This window comes from Danio rerio, chromosome 24, assembly GCF_052040795.2.
Source record: "Danio rerio strain M-AB ecotype USA chromosome 24, GRCz13ab, whole genome shotgun sequence".
NCBI lineage: Eukaryota > Metazoa > Chordata > Actinopteri > Cypriniformes > Danionidae > Danio > Danio rerio.
The window spans coordinates 16,366,204-16,387,202 of NC_141044.1; the positions used below are offsets into that span (position 1 = coordinate 16,366,204).

At 34.0% G+C, this 20,999-nt stretch overlaps 1 protein-coding gene across 2 annotated transcripts in view; it reads right to left on the reverse strand.

Annotated features, from left to right (window-relative positions):
• Positions 1–324: 324 nt before the first annotated feature.
• The window catches only part of jph1a (junctophilin 1a), an 83,346-nt gene continuing 62,671 nt past the window's right edge, over positions 325–20,999 (reverse strand). The window contains exons 4-7 of one of the 2 annotated variants that reach the window (XR_015524275.1): positions 16,455–17,164; positions 11,890–11,986; positions 4,256–5,604; positions 325–2,203 (exon numbers count right to left, since the gene is read on the reverse strand). Coding sequence is in view for 1 of the 2 variants with exons in the window: in NM_001166256.1 (NP_001159728.1) it covers positions 11,906–11,986; positions 16,455–17,164 (791 nt within the window). In the remaining variant the exon portion in view is untranslated. 2 annotated transcript variants of the gene reach the window in all.

Below are 20,999 nucleotides of genomic sequence, written 5' to 3' on the forward strand. Positions count from 1 at the left end.
ATCCCCTCGAAGGAGCTGGAGGAAGTCTGGGGGGAGGGAAGTTTAGGGTTCTCTCCTAAGACTGCTGCCCTGTGACCCAGCCCCAGAAAAGCGGTTGAAAATGAATGAATGATATATAATAATGCATATGTTAATAATAATAATATTAATAATTTATTTCTTTTTATTTATTTATCTATCGGTTATCAGCCATACAATGAGCACCATTTTTTCCTCTGAATCAGAATCAGTGAATCTTAAAGCAGTAGAATAGAGTCAACAGCACACCTATGGGTTGTTTATTATAACACAACAACAACAACAAAAAATCAGAGAAAAAGCAGATTTACAAGGCATAACATTTTATTTTACAGATAAATATTATAACTCTTTAAATTACAGAAATACATGGGGCTCTGTGGGCTCGAAACGTGACAGATTTTTTTTTGTAAATCTTTTTTTTTTTTGCATTGAAGGTTCATAAAAGCATTTCTGCATCCTCAAATCACACTGAATCAGAAATATTTGATGTGAAGTCTGAACTGTGATGATGCGTGAGATACAATGCTGGATATAAAGAAGCAATATACTGCTTTTTGTCAAAATACAGCTGTGCATTTCTATAGAAAAATACTTCATGTAGTCATGGCTGTGCTCAGTACAAATGCTTAGAAATAGAATAAACCTCATATATAAATGCTTTCTGTTTGTGCAACATGTTTTTAGAAAAATAATTCCTTGTCCAGCTCAAAACCTCTCCTTCCGGAAACATATAAAAAGAGCCCGTACACATTGCACCGCATTGTTGCACAGAATCCAAACACAACCCAATAAAACACATCATTTAACAGTACATGGTTTTTTGCTTAAACATATTTTTACCTTCGAATAGTTGTGTTGAATCAAATATACACGCATTAGTGCATTTAAAGATCCCATGCAAACAAAAACTAAAAGCAAATGAGGGTTTGAAGAAGAGAAACCAAGTTTTTTTTGTTTTTTTTTCCCAAAGCCCTTGTACACTCACCAAACAATATCTAGAACGCTATCCATAATAAATAAACCTTCCGAACTGGGAGAATTCACATAAATATGAGTCAAATTTCAGGATGTACCAAAAGAAAGAAAGAAAAAAATATATATATAATTTTTACACTATAGTGGCACGTTTTTAAAAAAATCGATTCCCAATGATTCAGTCGGTCAGAGTTTTTGCATACTACAGATTTAAGACAAAGACTTCATCTGGTTCGAGGCTTTTTCCTTGATTAGCTTTGAGGTAAACTGAAGTTAAAGACTCTTCTTCAAGGCAATCTACTACTTCTTCCTGACTTCTGATATCCAAAGCATCCGAGCTCACAAACATGCCGTCGTCACATGTCAAAATCTGACATCTGAAGCACAACAACACTGCATGCACAACAAACACAGCTCCCGCAATTCAAGAAATAACACGCTTTATAAGACTTTCAATTGTTTTTTTTTTGTATTTTTTTTTTTTTAATTTTTGGAGTGGATGTGATTTCTGAAGAGTGGGAAATCATGTATCCCATATCATAGAGGGCTGTTCACACGAAGGACGATAACTATAAATATAACCGTAACTATTTGTGTTCACACCAACAAACAATAAAGGCCCTGATAAACATCAAATAAACTCAAAGAATGAAATGAAAACTATGCTGTTTCTAACAAAATCAAGCCAAAATGAAGTTTGTTTGTTACGAAGTTAAGTTTAAAATAGCTCACCGAAGCAAATGTTTAGAGCGAGTTTGTTTTGGCTCCTAAGAGGTAACGCAATTACACAATAAGTGGGTGTGTTCTGGAACTTTGCCTTATTTGATATTCGACTGATTCGTATCTCATATTCACAGGGTGAGACAGGAGAACAACATTTAAAGCAACAACACCAAGTTAGCAACATGAATACACTGGAGAGTAGCTGAGATTGTACAGATGTATCTGCACCTGTACAGTTTTAACTGAAAGTTTTTACATTTTTCTGCAAGTAGACAAATGGCGGATGAAAAGCGGCACTGCAGTGTGCCATTTCTTTTATAGCTCTAAACATTGTTTTCTATGAGTATGCGTACATCACATTTGTTGTGTATGCAACAAATCAGAAACAATGTAAAGATGTGGTGTGCTGAGTTTGCCAGATGTTGACGAAACTGTTTTCTCACAGCCACCAATGTTTGTTGTGTTTAGTGCAGGGGTGTCCAAACTCGGTCCTGAAGGGCCAGTGTCCTGCTGAGTTTAGCTCCAACTTGCTTCAACACACTTGCCCGAATGTTTCTACTATGTTTAGTAAGAGCTTGATTAGCTGGTTCAGGTATGTTTGATTAGGGTTGGAGCTGAACTCTCTAGGACACTGGCCCTCCAGGACCGAGTTTGGACACCCCTGTTTTAGGGGGTGAATGGGAGCAGAATGATACATTTACAAACCTACCCAGCAGGCACAGGACATCAACATGACATCAGATTGGCATTGTACCCCAACGTCGAGGGAGGTTGCATTTTGTTAAGAAATGAAAATCGGGTTGATGTCAGAACCCAACGTCAGGCCGACAACAATGTCCACTGTCAAACAGACGTTTCATTTTGGTTATTTTCCAACGCAACTTGAAAATAACAAAATATCAACCTTGTGTGAATGTTTCTATTATGACTTTTATCAAATGTTGGATTTTGGTTGCCATACTTGATTAATAAATGTCAGTATTTGATGTCAGTATGACGTTGGCTTAAGATGTTAGCTCGACGTTGGATTTTGCTCACTTTCCAACACAACCTAAAATCAACCAAATATCAATGTTATTTCACATCCTTATAGAACATCAAAATAACATTGTCCTCAGATGCTGGCCACCTAAATCTAACCTAATATTAATGTCTTTTGACATTGTGTGTCTGCTGGGTACTTGCTGTATGGCAGGTGTTGGAGTGTTCGAAAACAGTATACTGTCACTCAGCCTTATTAAACTTTTTTCGCCGGAAGCAAAGAACAAAATATGATATTAGTTATATAAAATATATTAATATATAATATATATATAATATTAAAATATTAATATTAGTTTGAAGTATATCAGGGTCTTAACATGCTGTTTATGCTTTTCTTTTTGCAGTACACCTTGTAACCAGTCAGTTTGCTGAATTTATAGAACATGCAACCAGTTAATCCAGCTCGTGTATTCAATCAAACAGGGGGTTTAGTAGTGTTTGCAGTCAGTGCAGTGCAAAAAAACAAAAAAACAAATTATTTTCACCAGCATTTACAAAGGAAGCAATATAATAATGTCAAAACTTGCGGTACTTAACATCGTTTCCATCAATTTTTACCACTTTGACTGTACAACCAAAATTGTTATTATTTTTAAATGCTCTTTGAAAAAAAGATTTAACATCAACTTCCCTAGAATTTCATCTGTAACTTTAATATGTCCGAGCCCTTTAAATTTCAACAAATTCCAACCGACTGTCAGTATTCTACTTTATTGGCTGAAAGAGAAAATCATTCTGAAAGTGATCCCAATGATTTAGTTTCTCTACATCTTTACCAATAAAGCAGGACCAAACTGTTACATTCAGAACCTTTTTAAGAACATTGTCTTTATCATTATATATATATATATATATATATATATATATATATATATATATATATCTTGCTTGCTTGAACAGCCCTTAACTCTTAAAATCCACCGTACTTTAGTTGTTACGGGTATTCATGTGCGAATCTTGTAAGCACAGAGCTGGGCTGAGACAAAACAAAAAAAAAAAATATAATCACAACTGAAGGTCCTCACTGTCCCAAGTTCCCAAGCAAATTCAGGTCTAAAATTTGACGTTTGGAGTAAGTGGCCTCTGGTCATCATTTAATCATCCTATACTTGTTCCGATCCGAAGAATGTTGAAAAAAAAGCCATTGACTTCAGTGGAATAGTACTTTTGTTCTTACTATCCATGTCTATGACTGTTTTTTCCCAACATTCTTTAATAATAATAATAAAAAAAAAATAAAATAAAAAAATAATAATTTTAAAATAAAAAGCTTAGCACCACTTTAGCGTTGATTTTTGGATGCAGCATCCCTTCAAAAATTCTATAGCCCAGTGTTCCCAGTGTTATATGTCATAATTGCATTTTAATTAGTATGAATTACACGAGAGGTCAGGTTAGATCTGGTCCTGGAGCTCTATTTGAAAGCCATTTTTAACGCATGCAACTTTTGGATGTTTGCATATGCTAACATACACAAAAAACCAAAATATACTCGGGTTTAAATGCCTGTTCACACCAATGATGATAACTATAACTAACAGTATCATTCTAAAATTGTCTCCTACTTTAAAAGAATCACATCACAACTTAATATTACTTAATAAAAAAATATTAACAGCCAATCAAAATCTTGTTTTAAAGTGTTTGGGAATTTGAAGTGGCAGGCCACAAAACTACAGTGTGCACTCATAGTAAACAATGATATTATGTATTAGTGAAGATGCTAATATGAAACAGAAAATAGTTGAAATTACTTTCAGAATGTTTTAAGAAGATAAAAACAGCCAATCAGAACTCTGTGTTTATGAGCAGGTTCATTTAAAGTCGCAGGCGACAAAACTCCCAGCTGATGAATACCAAGAACTTAAAAAGTCAATCTGAATCCATCATGAAAGACCTTGTGCTCTGAAAATGCCAAACGACAGAAATACAATTATAATATTCTTGAATTGGTTTGTTTGATGTGGATGCTAAAATAGTTTTCATTCATGATGTGAATAAGCCTTAAATAATAATAATAATAATTTTTCCCCTCCCTTAAAGAGCCAGAATAAATGGGACAAAGCTACAATACCCCTGATTGGCGAGCAGTTAGAAAAATAAATCATATTGCACATTTTAATAAATATTATATTAATTCCATCTTAAATTTCATTTTAAATACTCTCAAAGAAAAAATAAAGAGTGGGATTGATTTAGCTTCATATTAAATTGAAACACAGTTCCGATTGAGGTTCTTAAACATAAAGGATTCATGAAAACAAAAAACAAACCGTGATGAGTACAGCAGGGAGCAGAATGAGAGAAATGGGTCGGTAGAGGGTGTAAGACGGGTGAGTGGCGCTGGTGAGAGCGTTCGGTTTCTCCGTCCCGCTTCAGCAAAGTCCTCTGGACACATTCCTCTGGCACCGCGAGCACATCTCCCAGTCCCACGTCAGATGGTAAATGAGTAAGGCAGCTGCTCGTGTCCATCATGCAAAAGTGCATCATCAAACATTTCCAGTTAAGTCTCTGCCAGAAGCCCGAGACCTATGGAGAGTGGCTGATATTAAGGCTTTCCATCAGCAGATATGAGTCACGTTACACTGCATTCCCTTCTTCGGTTTCCACTTTAATGGTCATTTTCTTCCCCCCCGAAATATTTTCATCTCTCTCTGTCGCTCTCTCTCTCTCTCTCTCTCTCTTTTCCAGTTACATGACATCAACGTGGAGGATGATGCTCTGGGTTTCAGACTCTTCAGATGTTGATTCTTCTGCTTCTCTACCCTCTGGAGACTCTGCCTGCTGCCGTTTGGATTTCAGAAAGGTCATTGACACAACTGTGTGGGTTTCCATCCAACACTGAAGAATAAATGTAATACAGGGTTAATGCTTTCAGTACTTCAAAAGAGAATACAACAGGGGGAGTTGTGACTGTTTAATACACTGTACAAATTGTCTGTAAATGAACATTTTCTGTATTTTATGATTCATGTGTTTCTTCTCCATTTATTTGTTTTTGAATTGCATTATGAGACTTTTTGAATTGCATTATGAGACTTTTTGAATTTTTGATCTTTCCTTCAACAAAGTTTGAGCTTGAAAAAGTTTATATAATGTTTAGTTGAAGTCAGAATTATTAGCCCCCCTGTTTATTTTTTTCCCCAATCTCTGTTTAACAGAGAGATTTCTTCAATACATTTCTAAACATAATAGTTTTAATAACTCATTTCTAATAACTGAATAATTTTTTCTTAGCCATGATGACAGTAAATAATATTTTACTAGATATTTTTCAAGACACTTCTATACAGATTAAAGTGATATTTAAAGGCTTAATTAGGTTAACTAGACAGGTTAGGGTAATTAGGCAAGTTATTGTATAATGATGGTTTGTTCTGTAGACTATCGGAATAAAATATAGCTTAAAGAGGCTAATAATTTTGACCTTAAAATGTTTCCTAAAAAATTAAAAACTGCTTTTATTCTAGCCAAAATAAAACAAATATGATTTTCTCCAGAAGAAAAAAATATTATTAGACATGCTTTAAAAAAAGAAAAAAATATTTAAAGGGGGTTTAATAGTTTTGATTTCAACATATATATATTTCAATTATATATATAGTGTAATTTTCAACATCAAAAGACAACAGAGCAGACATCCCTATGCTATGAAGCTACAATGCTAACCACCTAGCCACCTAGCATAATGCAATTCATAACCGGAAAAAAAAAAAAAGAAAGCGGATTAACAAATTTATTTTTACATTGCAGCTGTTTTTTGGACTGTAAAATATCTTTTTGTAGATTAGAGCTCTGTTTACACTTAGTATTAAAATGTGTTTTTGTTGATCTGATCACAGATGAACACACTTAATACAGGCTTCTCTGAAGTATTTCCAGTCATCAAATAAAAAGTATTTTCAGTCCATTTCTAAACCACTTCCTGATGGAAATGTTCTTTCAGTGTATAAGCACACATGTGGTTGAATGCATTCAAACTACAAAATATCACCTACTGACCTCATTCTTACATTTTTTTTTGCCAACAATAATGTTGACATTGCCAACTTTGCCATCCAAGGTGCTGTTTATAGGCACATTCATATCAAGTGTCATGCATTATAGGCTGTATAGTGTCTACTGTAAAAAAAAAATATCCGTAAAATTAGCAGTTTTATGTATTTTGTGATTCATGCGTTAGTCTATTTATTTATTTTCCCCTGTTTATTTATGCTTTTGAATTGCATTACTGATCCCTGATCTTTCCTCCAACAACTTTGAACCCTTTTAAAGTGACTTTTCTGAACATTTTAACTCTTTAAAATGATATTTCATTTAAGTTGTGTATTTTGGTGAAAAACCTCGTAATAAACTGCCAGGATATGTTCTGATTTTTTACAGACTTCCCATGTTCTTAAAAGATGTCTGACAGATGTCTATTAGACGTTTAAACATAGTCGCCATGGTTAAACACAGCTAAATTTGGGATGTCTGTGAAAATCTAATAGACGTCTAAGAATAGGCCAAAACTAGACTAGTCATCAAATAAATATAAATTAATGACTACTGCTTGTTTTAGTCAAGCTGTCTACGTTTAGATGTCTTTTAGACATCTATTTAAATTTTAAATTACTAAAATAAAAGTCAATTTGTTGGACTGTAGAGTTGAATTTTCAACACCAAAGTCGACAGAGCAGAGATCAAACTCTCACAATGCACTTCACAATCATACATAAATGAAAAACACTTTTGAATCGTAAAATATAGAAACTGTTAACAGATTTTTTTTACAGTGTAAATGGAGACTGTTTTTCCGAAATGCAGTAAAATGGCACACTGTAAAAAATCATATGATCAAAAAGTAATGACAACATATGTTTTTATGTTCCTCAAACTTATTTTAATAGGTTAATCAACTTAATGTTTTAAGTAATGCAAACTTCAACTTGATGTTTTAAGTCTGTTTATTTGATGTAAGTTGAAGGGACTTGAAAAGTTAAATTGATTCAGCTTAAAAATTAAGAGTGTTTTTATTCTAAGCGACGTTTACACAGTAATATTTTAGTGCAACTGTAAACCTTTTATGTGTTATTCCTGTTCGACAACAGATTTTTTGTGACTGAATACGCATAAATTTGAAAATAGGTTTTAAAGGAAATGCTTTTGAAAATGTCGCCATTGTTGTCTAAACACCTGAAAACAAAAGTCTGTAAAAACGATGACATCACATGTATGTATGTGTTTAGGGAGGTGTCGATTAAACGCAAGTGCAAACACACAACAATGAGCGAGTACATAGTAGAGTCTTTGCTCGTGTTTGCTAACGCTTCATCAGAAAAGTGTGTTAGCACATTTTTTGCACTATTGCACATTTACACATTACAAACAAAACCAGAAACTCAATTACACATCTTGCAACACAGCAAATTCTAAATAGATATTGGCACCTACACTCAACGGCCACTTTATTAGGTACACCTGTCCAACTGCTCGTTAACGCAAATTTCCAACCAGCCAAACACATCGCAGCAACTCAATGCATTTAGGCATGTAGACATGGTCAAGATGATCTGCTGCAGTTCAAACTGAGCATCAGAATGGGGAAGAAAGGTGATTTAAGTGACTTTGAACATGGCATGGTTGTTGGTGCCAGAGTATTTCAGAAACTGCTAATCTATTTGGATTTTCACGCACAACCATCTTTAGGGTTTACAGAGAATGGTCCGAAAAACAGAAAATTTACAGCTACTTCTAGCAGGATAACGCATTATGTCATAAAGCGTAAATCCTCTCAGACTAGTTTCTTGAACATGACAATGAGTTCACTCACTGTACTCAAATAGCCTCCTGAATCACCAGATCTCAATCCAATAAAGCAACTTTGGGATGTGGTGGAACGGGAGATTCGCATCATGGATGTGCAGCCGACAAATCTGCAGCAACTGAGTGTTGCTATCATGTCAATATGGACTAAAATCTCTGAGGAATATTTCCTCATGATCTATGCCACGAAGGATTAAGGCAGTTCTGAAGGAAAAAGGGGTTCCAACCCTGTAATAGTAAGGTGTACCTAATAAGGTGGCTGGTGAGCGTATGTCTTCACTTTCCTACATATATTATTTACTAACAAGGTGACAGGACCAAATACAGGCCTGGCATATGCAGACACCAATTTTGGCTGTTTTCACAGATATGTAAATGCGAAATAATTAAAAGACGCCTGACATAGTATGTTAAAGGCAAACAAAAAAAATCTACAAGGTTCAGTGTAGTTTTGTGTCTGTCAGAGTAAGAATGTACACGGCTGCTCTCCATTTCATTTTCCCTTCTCTTTTCCTTTTTTTGTAACTTGTGTGACCTTTTTTCAGCCATATTTGATCAAATATCTGCAAAAGCTCAGACATACAGCTGCCCTTATGATAATCCCCTCAGAGCAATCAGGAAAGTGTTCAAAAGTGGACGAAAGAGACAAACTGGTCTAAACAGGAATATTTATATCAGCAATATTAATCTAGCTAGTCAAAATGCATCTTAAACCAGGTGTAAACAGGGCTTTTTTTGTAAACTTCATCCAAATATCACCATATTTTAATAAAAATAAGCTCTTGTTTACTAGAAAATTATGAATATTACAAACTACATGATGAGGTACAGTAGATCTGAACTGGAGTAAAAAAAAATGTCAGTTTAAATTTTACACTTTTATTTTAAGTTTTAATTTATTTCAGTTGACATAATCAACCTCATTTTGTGAAATATTTTGTGCTTATTTGTTGTTGTAATTTAGCTGTCACAACTTATCCTACTATATAAGGAATACAAAAATGTTAATGAGGTAAATACATTCTACCAAATGTCAGAAAACACAACTAAAAATATAAAGTAGTGGTTATATCAACACTTAAATATTCATTTACTAGAATTGTGGCTTATTTACAAAGCAATAGGGCTGCACGATATTGAAAAAAAAAACGGACATTGCGATAATTTTTATTTCTGCGATAAATATATTGAGATATGAATATAAATTCACAATATAAAACTGTTTGGGAGGAATTTTCAATTTTAAATCGATTGGGATGATTTTGTAGGGGAGTGCATCTGCATAAAATATCCACAAATATATATATCAAAAATGACAACCAGAGAGTGAAATTCAGTAACTTTCAAGACCTTTTATAAGACTCTTTCAATACATGTTACAGTAAGGACATATGCATATTACAGTATATTTACTAAATACTGATTGTAAGAAACTAATCATAACTAAAACATTATTTATATACTGAATAAAAAATTGCTAAATAGCGCCTGTAGACCTGCAGAATTTTACCCATTTCATAAACTATACAAGACCCCAATATTCAGATATAATTCAGGCAAATGTTAGCAACTATACATTGTAGAATCCAAAATTATACAAAATGTAATATCTTGTACAAAAGCATTTAATACTTTTTAATACTTTTAAAGGGCCTTTAACCTCTCGAAAATGAACTATCAATTCATAATACTTTTTAAGACACCGCGGACACTCTGTTCATGGTTTTTGCTGGAAGATTACATTATTGAGGTAAAGAAATCCAATGATCAAATCTAAAGTAACACTGTCAATTCTTCATTTGACAAATAATTAAACACAATTCATCTTTGTTAAGGACCAAACTTTATCATATTTTTGTTCCCAAATGTTTTAAATTAGTTTTAAATCTTAAAACCTAATACATTATATTTTTTGTTTACATTTCATAATGACAGAATTGAGTTACACTAGTTTTTGCCTTGATTTACTCGCCGATATGTTCTGCGTAGTCCCCTATTTGTCGAGTGACAGCATTTACTAGGGCTGCACAATAAATCATTTCAGCATCGATATCGCAATGTGATCATTCGCAATAGTCACATCGCAAGTATATGCAATGGTGTGTCTGGATTTTAATTTATCATTTCGCAAGTGGTTTTTTTTTAGGCCTGTGACTGTGTGAGGGTTTTAAAAGCATTTAGGCATACAAAATTGGACTGTTTGTAACTTAAAAAAATGAATAACTAATTTTATGAAATTGTATATAAAAAAGAAGAGTATGTAGTATTAAAAAAGTTCTTTACTCAATTTATGCTTGTAGATTATTACAGTTTATGCACTCTTATACAGAATCTTCCAAGTCAATCTAAAATTATAGATTCTTTACAACTATTTATTCAGCTCATTTAGTGAACTTGTATTCATATTGAAATATATATTGCAGAATAAAAAAAATATCGCAATGTGTAATCTAGTATTTCCATTTTAAAAACTCTGCTTTGCAAAAAACCCCAAACTCTCTCCTTCATTCTCACTCTCTTCTCTGATAGGATGGGGGGACAAATCAAAGTGTCACAATTACCACAGCAATCGTATTTCATAAGATCGCTGGATCTCATTCACAATAACCATGGACTACAAATTTGCCATTTCTGGCCTACATTTTCATACATGCACTCCGCTCACACTCACACATGCTTCCTGATTACACTCGCACCACCTGAGGATTGTCAGAGACTGATTACACACTATAAAAACAACACACTCACTCATTCACATTGCCGAGTCTTATTTATCTGTAAGGTGACATTACAACACGTTATGCTGGTCTTGGTTTCCTGGGTTTTGATCTTAGCCTTGTTTATCCAGTGTTTCTGTTCAGCCGCCTGCCTTCTGACCTCTCGCCTGTTTTCTGATTACGATTCTGGACTGCCTCTAAACACCTGTTTGCACCCGTATTGACCATTGCTTGCCTGACTTCGAATAAATCTGCATGTGGATCCAAAACTTTAGTTGTCATCGTCACTCCCCAGGGTAACACAAAAGTTACAATGGGCCAACTTTGGCCTGCGGATCCTACTTTAGGCATCTCTGATCTAAAGAATAAGCACTAGTATCTAATGAATAATTACTAGTAACATGAAAATAGATACTGGTACGGGTTATAAGTCAAATGTCAAAACGACTTCCTATGACATAATATTAGAATTAGACTTTTATTACAGAAATAACAGAAATGTTTTGCTATTGATAATTCATGTGAACTGCTTCAAATGAGCAGCATTTATTTAAGATTCTCACCAATCGCAGACTTTTGAATGCACACACGCACACATACTTACTTGAGATTGTAGTGTTTCATGTCAGGAAATGGACAAAAATGATTGCCAATCCAATATTCAAAAGCATCACCATGGCAACCAGAATTGAGTTAGGACCCTGGGTAAAAAAAGACACGATGTGACAATTATAGCAACAAGCCATAAAACAGTGCAAATGAAACACATACCTGTACACCTTGAAATATTTTTAAAATATAAATATATAATACTACATAGCAAAATATAAATTTCTTTACCTGATGAGAATTTTTTTTTGGAAGTATCACTGTCATTTTCATATTTATATATCATGGCATTTATAAGAGCCTGTTATAATCCACTGGAATGAATGAATGCATTTGATGAAAAAACAGAATCTAATTTTTTTTGTGTTTTTGATAGTTTTGCTTTCAGGATTTGTGTATTACTCTGAAATTGTTTCAAAATAAAATAGGTTAATTGTACTTGATAAAATTTACACTTTCGAGTAAAAAAGCTTATTGGCAACAGGAGTTCAAGTATACCATTAAAATTATATTATGGAGAAAAGGCCAATATATATTTTACAAGTGATATATCTTTATAGAGAATTTGTCAAGAAATATGTTGACAACAATATGTGTTCAATACAAATGATTTTAAAAAGAAGATTGCAAGCAAAAACAGTTTTTATGTGTGTGTGTGCTAAATGTTTGGCTTTTTTGGTCTAATAGAAAGGAAACATTTAAATAAGATGTATAAGTGTTTATTTTATAGCTCTTTATCATATTATATCTATTTATATTATAAAACATACTTTAAAAAGCTGTTTTCATTCATCCATTCATTAATTCATTGATTCAATCATTCATTCATTCATTCATTTTCTTTCGACTTAGGGCTCTATCATACACCTGGCACAATGTGGCGCAAGGCACGGCACAATTGTTGTTTGCTAGTTTCAGCTCGGCGCAAGAGTCGTTTTGACTTTTTGTGCCATGCTGTTTAAATAGCAAATGCATTTGCGCTCATATGTGTGGCCATGGGCATTCTGATCTAAAAAGTAGCTGTGTTTTGGTGCGTTGCTATTTTGAGAAACTATAATAGTCTGTTCTTTAGACTAGAACAAAGCCGGTCTAAAGTCCAGCGCAGAGCGAGTTAGTTGTGCGCCTCGCTTACGCACTGCTTAATACACACAAGATGTAGAGCAATACACAAATATCTTTATGTATAAAAAATAATTAAAATATTAAGGATATATATATATATATATATATATATATATATATATATATATATATATATATATATATATAATATAATAAGAATATAAGGATATTAAAATATTACAAAACATATTTTCTAGCCTACATAAATATGAAAAACCACTGCCTTCATGCCTTCTTCACCTCAGGAGGCTTTTTCAGCTCATTCAATTTGCTTTTGTATAATGTTATCATTATTAGCAGTATTGTTTATCATATGCATATTTATATTTGTTTTAATTAAAAATAAGCTTAGATTTGCCCACCTGTCAGGTTTTAGACCATATGGGGCACAGCATGTGTATTAGGATATAACATAGTATTTTGAACACACTTTGTTATTATTGTTCATTTATTTTTTTGCTGGAAATTAGAACTGAATTTAGAAATAGTTTTGAAACAAATCTTTGTGCTTAACAAACAAAATTAATTATTAATAGGCTAATTGATGTCTGTGCATACAAGGTTTCCATATCCACGAGAGCGAAAGTGAAAGTAGATCATTTATCTCTCATTCTCGCGCTGTAGATGCTCTGCTTAACTGTTTTCCTGCTTGTGCAATGTGTAGTTTTTCCACTTACACTTACTTTATGTCCTGTAAGTAGCAAATGTGCCATGGCGTGACACAACTGGCTCTTAAAGGGAATGGGAGATGAGACTCTGATTGGTTTATTCTCAAAACACACCTATAACTCATTAAGAAAATAAACTCAACCCTTTTAGATCATGCGCCACAGCACACAGTGGATTTTTCCGTCCTTTTATTAGCAAAAATGGATTCTGACACTGATTCTGGCCCTGAAAGTGTTTGCGCCCTGCACTGTGCATGGATCGTCAAAATAGAGGCCTTAGTCTCTATTTCAGAGGTAACAACAGTGGAACGGCCCACCTAAAGGCTGTTTTCTCAAAATTAATTCATAAATCTTCATTTCAGCAGCACATAAACCACACAGTGTTATTCATATCTGTTATTTTGAAGTTATTCAGTAAAAACCTTTGACTTTAGTATGTTAATCAACTGCAAAGGTATTGTGAAAAACATTAGTTTTCTTTTTGTACTATATTGTCCAGCCATCCCAAGCTCACTGGAAATATGTGCCTCAGCCTACATTTTATTTTATTTAAAAAAAAAATAATGAAATATGATGTCCGGGTAGGTTTTGCTGCATGTTTCAGATGACAAATCCACTAGAGGGCACTGTCTACATTTTTTATGAATCTGAATTATGTTACTTAAGTATTTACTTTGTTTTGTGTTTTATTCAGATGCACATTTTGTCAAAGACTGTAAACCGTATGGGCAGAAATCAGCTGATAAAAACATAAACTCTAAAGTGACATATGCATGCTAGGAAATCATTCCGAAATTCAGCAAAGTCTGAATAAACTCTGATCTTTTTATTGACCTATTTTTGTGCTTTTGCTTAACTGAAATGGTGTAGCCTCTCGTTGACCTTAAGAGAATTCACACAGTTAGATTGTACATTAAAATAATTATTAAATTGGTCATTCTTAATTTCATATGATTGTTGCATTCATTTTCACTAAGTGTTGTTTTCTCGCATGTTTTATTTGGGCTGTGGCTACAGTTTAGCTAACCTGCTAACTCGCACTAAATTCATGCGCTGTCTGCATCTGCATTGATCGTCATGACAACAGCCATTTACGTTATACCTCTGCCACAAAACAAAAACTGCTTTATTCAGGATGAAACTGCCTTCAAGTGAAGCGAACATGTATTTTTGAGGTACATCTTTGCTTTAGAATTACTCTATGGGTTAACACAGCCATGGGACTGAGTGCATATTTTACAAGATAACACATTATCATTTGCCAGTCATATGTCATTACTTATTCACTCAGCGCTACAGTATACAGCTGAGCACCTGCATTTACTGCAACACCAACTACAACAGTAAAGCTTGCTATACAGACATTGGAGAGTGGATTATTTTAAACTCTGTTTTAAGCAAACTGTTCAACAGACTGGTTAAAAAGACTAGTAGTTTACCATGATAAAAAACGCTTTGCTAAATAATTGCACAGTCCGGCATTTTCAGTAGGCTGCTGTTCTTACAAGGGGATTGATTGTCAACATTTACTTGTAAATAAACAATGCATATCTAATTTTTGGTCTTCAATGGAAAATCTATATTCCATATTTTCTCGAGTAGATTTAGTCGACTAAAATCGTATGAAATTTAGTCAACTGAAACTAAAACGATTCAAAAGACTAAAATATGACTAAAACTAAAATGTCATTTTAGTCAAAAGACTAAGACTAAAACTAAATCAAAAATCGCTGTCAAAATTAACATTAATATGCTAGATCTATGTGTCTTCCCTGCAGGCACAGGACATCAACATGATGTCATATTGACGTACCCTAATATACCCCAACCTCGTGGGGATGTTGGATCTTATTATAAATGTAAATCAGGTTGACGTCTGAATCAAATGTCAGGCCTACGTCAATGTCCGATGTCCAACCTAAAATCAACCAAATATCAACGTCTAATCATGTTACAACTTGACGTTGTGTGGACGTTACCACCATGACGACTATCAGACATTGGATTTTGGTCCCTTTCCAACACAACCTAAAATCAACCGCAGCCACAGCCATATCACCCTGCAGCCCAGGAGCGGTTACTCACTGAAGCTAAGCAGGGCTGAGCCTGGTCAGTACCTGGATGGGAGACCACATAGAAAAACTAGGTTGCTGTCGGAAGTGGTGTTAGTGAGGCCAGCAGGGGGCGCTCAACTTGCAGTCTGTGTGAGTTCTAATGCCCCAGTAAAGTGAAGAGGACACCATACTGTCAGGGAGCGCCGTCTTTCGGATGACATGTTAAACCGAGCTCTGTGGCCATTAAAAATCCCATGGCACTTCTCGTAAACAGTAGGGGTTTAACCCCTGTATCCTGGCCAAATTCCATCCAATGGCTCTTACCATCATGGCCTCCCAATCATCCCCATCCACCAAATTGGCTCTACCTTAGTATCTTCACTCCCCCTATAGCTGGTGTGTGGTGAGCGCACTGGCGCCATTGTCTTGTGGCTGCCGTTGCATCATCCAAGTGGATGCTGCACACTGGTGGTGGTGTGAAGAGACCCTCATGATTGTAAAGCGATTTGGGTGTATGGCCATATGCGATAAGTGCGCTTTATAAATACACATTACATTACATTACAAATATCAAAATATCAATTGGACGTTGCAGGCTAGACATTGAATATTGGTCACCTGATGTTACGACCTAAATATCAACGTCTTATTATGTTGCATTCCATTCAAATGGACCTGTGTGCATTAATGAGTGTCAGAATAACTTAAGAACTTACAGATTCTTCCACCGTTGCTTCTTCAACCAGGTCCAAGCTGGCCTTCTTGGTTTCAGCTAAGCTCTTTGGTTTAATAGACTCTTGTTTCCTGATCTTGACCTCTGGTTTGGGAGTGGGTGTGTTGAGCGTTTTGGGAGGTGGAGGCATCCTGGCCAGACTGGACTGTGTGATTTCAGGCTCCTCATCTTCGGGCTCCTCTGGCGGTGGCAACTGCTTCATCGGCTTCACATAATAACTGTGATAGGCAGTATGAAGCTGCCCGTTACCTGTGCCCGCAGGTTTGGCCACGGGTTCAAGTGCTTTAGGAGGCTTTGGAGGTGGGACATCCTGCAGCTTGATAGTCTGAACTGCAAGAGGAGGAGGAGGAGGAAGAGGAGGAGGAGGTACGGATACTTTGGTGATTTCGGCCACAATGGAGGCTCTCTCTTCTTTGCTGATCTTGCGGGCTACAGAAGTGCTGTCTCTGCTGATCTTGCGGGCCGTTACGCTGTTGTCTTTGCTGATCTTGCGGCTAATGCTGGGGTTCTGCGCTTGGCTTTTCTGAGAGGTGCGGGGAGGGGATGGGGTCGGGCTTTGGGCTGGAGAGTGGCTCGGAGTCGTCCCGCGCCTGTAGAAAGGGCTACCTGAAGACTTCTTCTCCTCTTCTTTGGGTGCTTCTTCTTTAATCTCCTCCACCGGCTCACTGAACTTCTGCTTGATGTATTCCAGTCCTGTCAGGAAGATCATAAACAGTGTTAAGTGTAATTAGTTAAAATATAACTAGTTACTGTAATTAAATCACTTTTCTGGTAAAAAAAAGTAAAGAAAGGCATTGCTTTTTAGGTATTTTATAACAGTTAATAATATTTTTGAATGAAAAAAAAGCCAATAAGAAATTTGTCAATATATGGTGTGTGTGAAATATGATGTGATTCATTTGAAATGATTTGAGTTTTGATATATATATATATATATATATATATATATATATATATATATATATATATATATATATATATATATATATATATGTTAGGACTGCTTTGTTTTGGTCTGGTCTGTAATTGGTTGGGATCATCATCGCCCTTATTTAAACGCATTGCAAGAGTTCGTCTAGACCGCAGTTTTTTGATTGTTTGGTCAGTTATGCCCATTATGCTATAGCATTATGTTTTGTTTTAGATCCACGCACTAGCAGTGACAACACTTACCGCATCCATTCACTTGCATTTCACACTGATTAAACCTGCTGATACTGATGTTTTAATTATGTTATTTTCATATGTGTTAGAATAAATATCATGTTTGACTTTATTTCGCCGTGTCATCTCCTTTATTGTTACATCTTTGAGCCAGGTGTAACAATATGGAGTGCTCAGCATAATTAAGTACACTCCATTTTGAAAATGAATATTATTATTCATCTCTCAGTGAATATAGGAAATGTATTTTGGTGCATTTAAACAAAACAGATTTATTAAACATATATATTTATTAAAATAATATTTTTGTCACCAAACATATTTAGAAAGATAATACAGTTAAATTCAAGCAAAATATAGCAAACAAAAATGACAACTTACAAAATTTCGACTAATTTCCATTTTTTTGCTTCTCTTGATTTTTCCTCTTTTTTTTTTAAAATTTGTATTTATTATTTTTCTATAACATATACATTTGCGTGCTCTAGTTTTTGGACCGTTATCGTAAGTTATTTTGTTAGATAAGCTCCAGATTTGGCTTCAGTACGGACTAATCTAATGTGTGTGCACAAATATAATATTGTTTAGCTTCCTATTAAAAATATGAATTTGAAAAATAGATTTGCGAGGGGTGTAATCAAATCTGCTGAGCACTGTATTGCTTAACATTTTTTAAATAAAACTAAAATGTCCTGCTTGGCTCAAATTCAAAGAATTAAAAGTTATGCATTGACCTTTATATGGTTTTATGTTGCATTGAGTCAATTAAATCCATAACTTATTGAGTAATTAAAGGTATATTTCATACAAATTAATTAGAAAAGTAATTTCAAACAAGTCTGATAATGTATTTATTAATTCATTATTTTTTTAAAGTAACTTACCCAAAACTGATCAAATATCGGTAAGCAGAATTTGGCAAGCAATTATGACATAATTATATACATTTTAATTGTTAACACGTACATGACACTGTAAATAACTGTTCAATAACAGTATTTTTTTGTGCTTCATAGCAGGTGTTTTCTGTTTGTTTATGGTTATTCATTGCATTATGTGATCTTGATCTCCACTCTGTCAAATTCTGATGTTGAAAATTCAACACTACAGTCTAACAAATTCACTTTTATTGCTATTTTAGTAGTTTAAAATTATATATCATATAAGAAATAATATATTTAAAACACAACAGAAATGTACTGGCAGTTTACAACACCAATCTAGACAATATAGCACTTCAAACTATTAAAAATATAAATTAAAGTCACCTTTTCAACCTTTATAATTTCGAAAGTTGTTGGATGAAAGATCAAGAACCCATAACTCGATTTTAAACACTTAAAAAAAAGAAAAAATGCTAATTTTCAGTTATTTTTGTACAGTGTATTTAGGGCCAGTGATTAAAGCTGGGGATGTATGTTGGTAACATTTTACAGTAAAGTTCAATAGGTAACATTATTTAGTTAACTATGATATGAATTATTGTTAGTTCATAAACAATCAGCAGATAAGTTTTTTTATTATTTTACATATAAATACGAATTATATGCATACAAATATAATTTGTTACATGTTATATAATGTTACATTTTTTATATAATATAAATATAAAGCTCATGGGCGACACGATGGCTCAGTGGTTAGCACTGTCGCCTTTCTGTTGGCATTTCTGGGTGTAGTTTGAATGTTCTCCCCATGTTCATGTGGGCTTTCTCCGGGTGCTCCGGTTTCCACAGTCCAAAGACATGTGCTATATAAGTGAATTAAATAAACTAAATTGACCGTAGTGTATGTGTGAGAATGAGTGTGCATTGGTGTTTCCCAGTAAGGAGTTGCAGCTGGAAGGGCATCCGCTGTGTAAAACATACTGGATAAGTTGGCATTTCGCTGTGGTGAACCCTGATTAATAAAGGGACTAAGCCGAATGAATAAAATGAATAAAATGAATCAATATAAAGCTTAAAGATTGCACAAATTATTAAAATAAGATTTTAAATGTTAAAAATATAAATAAATACAAATGTTGTATTCAATATGTATCAATTAACCTTTGAAACAGTTCAGATGGTCACAGCACAACTAAACAAGTGATGCAATGCTGAGTTTGCATAATAGAGCTTTCAGAGAAAATCACATGGCTCCAACTAGCTTAAGCCCAAACTTTTTAACTGCAGTTTAATTGACGTGACATCTCTGGCATCCACAATGACCGGCTTCAAAGAGCGAGAGGCCATTCTTAACGTTTAAAAGGCTTAAAGTATCTGCTCCTGCTTGATAGCTTGTTTTTTTCTGTTTGATCTCAACTTTTGTTGTGAGTTCCTGACATTCTCTGCACAATTTACTAATCAAACACGCAATCTCCTGTCATTTACACAAGACACTCATATATTTGTATGACCAGCTATGAACAAGCTGAAGACAACTGTTCTTACCTTTCAAATATTTTACCTTTAAAGTTTCAGCTGTCCAAAAAAAAAAAAAAAAAAAAAAAAACTTTAGATTTTGTGGTTCTATTTTGCCAGTCCTTCATAAATACTCAATTGGCTCTTTGGTTTATGTAAATTTAGGGTTGTGTATTATACTGTATTTCTTGCACTATGTACTGTTTTGCATCTGCACAACTTTGGTTTACACTCCTTGCCATGTGCTCTTAAGTGTAATTTTATTGTTTACTAGTTTTTTTTACTTATAATTTTAGATTATATTATATCTGTTATAGTATTTATAGCAATTGCTTTTTGAAATACAAATTTTTATATTACTATCGTCTGTTAGGCACTGAAAGTAGGGTCTAGGGTAGCTAGGGTCTAAGAGTAATGCAATTTCGATTCTCTGTATGTCCTGTATGTGGTTGAATTGACAATAAAGCTGACTGACTTGACTTTGACTTGCTGATGTCACAAATCCACCAAAAGGTTGATTGGTCAGTAAAACATATATATATATATATATATATATATATATATATATATATATATATATATATATATATATATATATATATATATATATATATATATTAGAACTTTTCTATAATTATGTGTTTAAATATGCAATAGAGCCATTTTCATTAAATATGCACAAATTTACATACAATTTTAGCACAAAAATTTGTTTGTTGAGTGAAGTCAGGTTAAATTTTTTTTTTTAAATTATTTTTGTTTGGAGTATTTTGTGACATGGTTATTACATGTATTACAAGGATATGGTAAATTATGAAGACATTGCTGATGTCCCTGTTTCTCAAAATGCTTAAAAAATCATGCAGAATGAGTTATTTCAGAAAGTTTTCAGTATTGCAGAAACATTCATGGGAAGGTTGAGTTTAAAATATGATTGGGGTAGGGCAATAAAAAGAATGTAA